Raw genomic sequence first — 6,637 nt, forward strand, 5'->3', positions numbered from 1 at the left:
TTTAAATTAAATGGTTTCATTTTCTAATTTTCTATTTTTTCCTGTGTCACTTTGCGTAACTCTTCCAAACAATCCAGAAAAAGTGTATGGTAGAGATATTGAAGAATATGATGAGGTACATAAATGGCAAAGCAAACTTTATTGTTAAGGACGACTTCTGACATTGCTTCAGAACAGGTCCTTTAATAGCAATGCAGCAGTGATTGGCTAATTTCTTTGCCTGGCTGGCGATTTTTAAATACTAAACTTATGTTTCTTTTCGATCAAAAGCATATTTATAAAATAGTTTAATTTACGAGGATGTTATTTTAAATTATTTTTATGATACTTATATGTTAATTTATTTTCACCTTTTATTATTTTAAAAACTGGAACAAACAGCAAAAGATAAAAGATAGCACCAAAACTATAAAACATAGTCATTCTAAGTGTACTGTTTCTCGTAAAAAATTCAATAAAAACAAAAATATAATGCCTCAGCAATTAAAATATATTTTATTAATTGGATTTGTTTTTAAAAATAAAAATATTACTGGCTGTAAAGTTAGAATGACTAATTTATCTAACCAAACCCACTCTAGTTCCTATGTTTTCATCGATAATTAAAATTTGGTATTCGAATGTGATCGAGCTTACAATAGGTTTGCAATGGTTGGGACCAGTCTAATGGGGTTCTGATGTGACTAATCATCTTAATTCAAATTTATTATTTTAAAATTTCATATGTGTATTTAATTTATTGAGTTATTTGTATTTAACTTGTATTGAGTCAAATCTTTTTCAGAAAAATGTATATTTTACTTTTAAATAAATGAAATAATATACACTATCTTTAATAAAAAGAATTCTGTGTGGCTTTAATAATTATTTTTATATTGAATTGTAGTTTTTTATAATTTATTACTAGTTTTTCATAAAAGTTTATCATATTAGAAATAAAATTAAAATTTTAAATATATCTTTTCACTTCAATGAAATTGGTTAAACAACAATATTTCAATGAAATAGAATATAGATGGATATCAAAGAGTAAATATAGACCCAACTTTGTTCACTAAAAATCTGGCTTATACTAAAAAATAACTGTGGTCACACTAAGGAGAAAATGGGCCTGAAAAGGATAACCAAACTCATCCGCCATTTCGATTTTTTTAAAAAAAATTGTTATATATAATAATAAATATATTTTGTTAAAAATTTGGTATGAATAAAAAATTTTAAAATTGAGTTGGATATCATAATAAAAAATTAAAATCCTGACAAAATATATTAGTGGTTAAATATATAAATAGATGTAAAATTAATTTTACAAAATAGTTTTGAAGAATTGAATTAAAATTAAAAAGAAAACACTGCTTAACATATTTTAAATTAAATTAAACATTAAAGTCAAAACCTCTAAGAAAAAATAAATAAAAGGATGGAATGACTAAGGCAAATAAGCTTAATTATATAATTTAACTAGTATTCCTCGTTATTTATGAACGAGTTGGGAAGTAGAGTAGCAAGCACGTTAAAAGGAATCTGAACTTCCTAATTATAGACGAAAACGTAAAATCATAATCTAACCCATTTAACTCGCTAAATGAGAAAATTCAGAAATTCCTATCAAAGCAGGAATGCAAAAACTAATAACAGAAAAAAAGTTATTGAAATAAAGTAACACAGTAAGCCAGTTTTGTATGCGTGTAGCGTCATATATAACTTATGAGGAAATATGCCTACTTTTCGTTGTATGTGAGAAATACATGTAAAAACAAAGACGAGTTTAGATAAATACGTGTTGTAAAAAATGTAAAAAATAATATTTATAAGACACCCGCATTTACTTGTCAAACCTGGGCAGACAACCCACTTGACCTGATTCTTAGAAATCATAAATAAATAAATAAAAAAAGTTGGTTAGAGGACCTTCTAAACACACATTCTAAAATCTTTCACGTGATGAGTTCTTAAAAATGTCAACGCGCCTCATAATTGAAAAAGTAAAAACGTACATATGGAGAGTTGTTTATAATGTAATTGTTACGGTTCAATAATAATATTAAATTATATTATCATCTAATAATAAAGTTATCAGAATAAAATTTTCAATTATTATAGTAAATAATTTTAAAATTATAATTAAAATATTTTTTATTTTATCTGACAATATGAAAATCTATAAAAAAATATTCACCCCCACAAAGCATAAGATAATTAAAATGGTGTAAGAAAATAGTAATCATAATCAACTCTGTACTTCAAAAATAGGACAAACTGCAAAAAGCTCAAATTCTGAAAGAAATAAGGGCAGCCAATCAAAATATATCCACTTGGCTAAGTTAATCTGGAACCTCGAGATAGAATCGAAGTAATTTAATAATAATGAATTAGATTAAGTTGGGTAACGTAGATTTATAGACAATATATTTATTTAATTATTACTACTTATTCAATACACATCATTTAAAATTTATACAAATATTGTAAAACTTGATGTTTAGTAGAGATGACTGTAAAAAGGTGTTAAAGTTTTAAGTTGTGTTTACTAGGAGATTTATTATTTCATATATAACATATAAATCCTGTAAATATTATTTTCATGAACGGTAATTTTAAATATTTTGTAATTATACAGGTTTATATCTATGTTAAATTTTGTGAAATGTCCGGGGTTTTCTTAAGACACATGTTAGAAATATTATATCTTTTATTTTTATCTTTTATTTTTCAGTTAGTTTGTTATTATTTTTTATTTGTATTTTGGGCTTAGTCCATATTTTTTTAATTATAAATAGAAAACCCTATGTGTGTTTAACACAAGGGAGATTAATCCCATATATAATTTTCACTATATTTAACATGGTATCAGAGCAGGTTTTCTAATCTCTTCCAGTGGTCTTTGCTGTCTGCCGGTGGTCGACCGTCATGGCCGCCGACAGCCCCTAAAAATTTCATAAGATTCATTTTCTCTTCTTCTTAAATCTTAGCACCCAGAATCAAAGAGACAAGTCTCCTGGGAACCACTGCCTCCTCTGAACCAGTCGTCGCCTTCTCACCGGCCACCGTCACAGTTTCGACCGGTGACCAGTGGATTTGGACCGTCTCTTCAAGCGCGACCTAACCCTAGCGGTCGCCGTCTTTGTCTCGTTTTCATGCGCTGTCACGCGCCTCCACTCTCCGGAAGTAGATCTCGAACGTGTGTTCATCACGTGCCGCCTTCTCGGCGTCGGTATTAAACCGCGCCGCTGCCAGTCATCTCACCGAACCTCCCTCTCTCTGTTCAGACCTTCCAGAGCAGCCATTGTTGCCATCGACGTCTGTCTTCTTCTCGTCGCATGCTTCCGCATCTTCGGACCTCCTTCTTCTTTCTGCATTTTTTTGTGCTTCGTCTCTATTGTAGAGGGTTTCGCCTCTGTATTGTTGTTCTTACCTTGTTCTTCCTTTCTTATTGTATCTGTCGCACAGATCTGCTGCGTTTATTGCCTCCTTCTCCGCTGCTCTCCTTCATCCACTTCTGAAGTTGAAGTGTTTATTTCCTCCTTCTCCGCTGCTCTCCTTCATCCACTTCTGAAGTTGAAGTGTTTATTGCCTCCTTCTCCGCTGCTCTCCTTCATCCACTTCTGAAGTTGAAGTGTTTATTGCCTCCTTCTCCGCTGCTCTCCTTCATCCACTTTTGAAGTTGAAGTGTTTCTTGCCTCCTTCTCCGTTGCTCTCCTTCATCCACTTTTGAAGTTGAAGTTTCACAAGCTGTTGTTTGTTCATTGACATGTGATAACCCATCTCTGTTTGTCTCACACTCTTAAAGACAAATCATCTAGTTCAAAACCAAGTTCAGTTATTTCAAGCTTGGTTCATACAATTTGTATGCTTCAGCTTGAGGGGGAGTGTTAGAAATATTATATCTTTTATCTTTCAGTTAGTTTGTTATTATTTCTTATTTGTATTTTGGGCTTAGTCCATATTTTTTCAATTATAAATAAAAAACCTATGTGTGTTTAACACAAGGGAGATTAATCCCATATATAATTTTCACTATATTTAACAACACCAAATAGAAAACAAAAAAGATTGACTTGTTTTTCTTTCTTAAATATAAAAGTTCCACCGTTTGAATCTTTATGAAGAAGTTTTTCCACTGTCTGTCCTTGTGGGAGCCATTACTGATAGCGGCAATATATCTAAACCCACACAGTAAGAAGATTGTGTCTTCCACAGAAAAGTGCAATGGAATTGTTAGAGGCAAAGGAAGTGTAATGGACCACACTTCTAGGCCCAAGTGTCGTCCCAAATAAAGTTATGCCATTATAAACCATGGTATCAAGATAAAAGATGTGAATCCTATATACTCTTATTTATTATTGTAGAAAACGGAAAACATATATATAATGTGTTAAAGTAAATACTGAAAAATTTCATATATAAGATTTCTTGCTCTAAATTTGAAAATAAAATAAAATTATGTAGTTGTAAATGAATATCCTTAAATGTAAGTATGAAGTGAAGTTGTTAATTATGTGTGATTGAGATGATCGAGGAAGTGTCGAAAATAATTGTAAGAAATGGTGGAATAGTATGTTGATTAGTAGTAAGAGATAAGGAAAGAACAAACCTTTAATAGATGCTCTCGAGTTTTCAAGATCTTGGCAGCGCCAAGAAGCATGGCAACGTGTGCGTCGTGCCCACAAGCATGCATTTTGCCGGCAACTTTAGACCTGTGCTCCCACTCCACAGCTTCCTACAACGAATCCCGACTAGTGATGAGATGGAATTTTGTTTTATCACAACATAATTTGGCAAATCATACTTTTTGTTATGTAAATGTAAAGTTAAGCGCTTTTTTTCACTGCCGGATGCATAGAAAATAAATCTATAGTCAACGGTAGTAAAGTGGGGTAGAAGTAGTGAAAAAGAAAACACATCCATCTATATTTTTGGTTCAAATGCTACTATGAAACTTCAAAGCAAAACATTGCAATAAATTATATTAAGGAAGATTAATACATGTAACAAAATCTATGTATAATACATTTCCTTCTTTTCTTCTTTTCAAATATAACACTGAAAAACAAATACTCTTTTTATCGAAGTACAGAATCTAATATATTCTTTAATAATCTTTGTCTTTTAAGTTAGACACAAAAATTTCACAATCATAAAGTATAACTACTTTTATTATTGTCAGACATATAGTACAAAACACTTATAACAACTCAAATATATCTAAAGGTTTATCATTAATATCTATCATATAAAGACAAATCAAAGATTTCAACTATGTCTCGTGTCGACACGTAATAAGACGCAATAAAAGAATAACAATAATAATTTTTTTTATCATAATAAAATATTTAAACATAAATTTTCTTCTTATTGTTAAAAATGTTTTAAAAATCCACTTAAAAACATTTTTTTTTTAATTTTTTAAATTATTTTAAAAATTAAAAGTAATATCATGAATGAAGTTAGAGATAAACATGAATCTTTGAAGGCAAGTTGGAAAGGATTAGAAAGTCCACTAAGAGGGTAATATTATTATATTATACCATGTTATATTATATTTATTATATTATATTATATTAGTGGTTTTTTGTGAATTGGTTTTGGTTTTAGGTTTTGAAGAAGACAGAAGGAAAATTGAAAGGAAGAGAGGGAGAAGGAGACCTGAATGGGAAGTGCGTCCATGTCAGCTCTGATGGCAACAAAAGGAGGACCACCAGTGCCGATCCAAGCTCGAATACCGGTCTTAGCGAGGGGATACCGATAGCTAACTTCCATCAGATCCAACTCCTCTCTCACCAAGCGACTCGTCTCGATTTCCTCAAACGCCAACTCAGGATTTGCGTGGATCTTCCGCCGAATACCTCTCAGCCACTCCGCTGTCTCCGACTGCCGCGCTACTTTCAGCACCGCGTCCGAACAAGCCTCGCTCCACACCTCGCACTCCGCTGCCACCGGTGGCGCGCCGAGCCTTGTGCTGTTCTCCGACATCGCCCTCTGGCATCTCCGGTCGGGAAACAGCACGCGGTTGTAGGCGGCGGAGGGAGTAGGCTCGGCGACAGAAACCACAGCCGAGACTGCGAGGAGGATTGATATGAGCAGGATGGAGTAACGGAATTTCATACTCTGTTTTTTTAGTGGAAACAGAGTGGAGAGAGCGAAGAACAGAGGAGGGGCGTAAAATAGAAGGAGAGAATGGGATGAGAGAGATGAGAGATAAGAATTTGAACACGTGGTGATAAAGAAAAGTATAAAAAAATGGAGGTGACAGAATTTTGTTTAACTTTTGTGATTTTGGTCCTCTGACAACGGTTGAATAATTCGAGCACGTGGGAAGACAGACACGGATGTATTTACTTCTACTTAATGCTAATACAATAATACACTGATTCGAATACATTGTCACACCAAGCATCCAGTCAATTTTTTTAATTAACTAACTTATTCATAATTAACAAATGAGCATGTCGGAGAGAATAATGAATACACTAATACATATCATTTTTTTTAAAAGTATCTTTTATGTGTCTCTCATATCAATGAAATATTTTAAGGTTTATTTAATGACTTTAAATCCTCCTCAATAAATCTTTAAAATTTTTTACTGGAAATTATGAAAACAGAATAAATTCGATATAAATATGGACAATGGATT

At 32.0% G+C, this 6,637-nt stretch overlaps 1 protein-coding gene across 3 annotated transcripts; it reads right to left on the reverse strand.

Annotated features, from left to right (window-relative positions):
- Positions 1-2,191: 2,191 nt before the first annotated feature.
- On the reverse strand, positions 2,192-6,338 carry LOC148195663 (IAA-amino acid hydrolase ILR1-like 6). 3 transcript variants are annotated; one of them, XM_088093819.1, is made up of 3 exons: positions 5,647-6,338; positions 4,595-4,720; positions 2,192-3,732 (listed from the first exon to the last, which is right to left on the reverse strand). In XM_088093819.1, exons 1-3 carry the CDS (start codon positions 6,103-6,105, stop codon positions 3,649-3,651), a joined length of 669 nt encoding a protein of 222 aa, XP_087949945.1. In that variant the 5' UTR covers positions 6,106-6,338; the 3' UTR covers positions 2,192-3,648. The 3 variants fall into 3 exon arrangements, with proteins under 3 accessions (XP_087949945.1, XP_087949946.1, XP_087949944.1); XM_088093820.1 differs by having other exon boundaries at positions 2,192-3,799; positions 5,647-6,335; XM_088093818.1 differs by lacking the exon at positions 2,192-3,732 and adding an exon at positions 3,980-4,191.
- Positions 6,339-6,637: the final 299 nt, after the last annotated feature.

Source organism: Vigna umbellata, chromosome 7 (assembly GCF_029865625.1).
Source record: "Vigna umbellata cultivar VRB3 chromosome 7, Vumbellata_1.0, whole genome shotgun sequence".
Classification (NCBI taxonomy): domain Eukaryota; kingdom Viridiplantae; phylum Streptophyta; class Magnoliopsida; order Fabales; family Fabaceae; genus Vigna; species Vigna umbellata.

What these genes read in the sequence shown, in the direction of transcription:
- LOC148195663 (XM_088093818.1), bottom strand. Translation starts at nt 6,105, where the DNA reads ATGAAATTCCGTTACTCCATCCTGCTCATATCAATCCTCCTCGCAGTC. An exon ending in TGGACGCACTTCCCATTCAG is followed by an intron (nt 4,721 to 5,646) that starts GTCTCCTTCTCC and finishes GATTCGTTGTAG; the next exon opens with GAAGCTGTGGAGTGGGAGCA. An exon ending in CTCGAGAGCATCTATTAAAG is followed by an intron (nt 4,192 to 4,594) that starts GTTTGTTCTTTC and finishes TTTCTGTGGAAG; the next exon opens with ACACAATCTTCTTACTGTGT.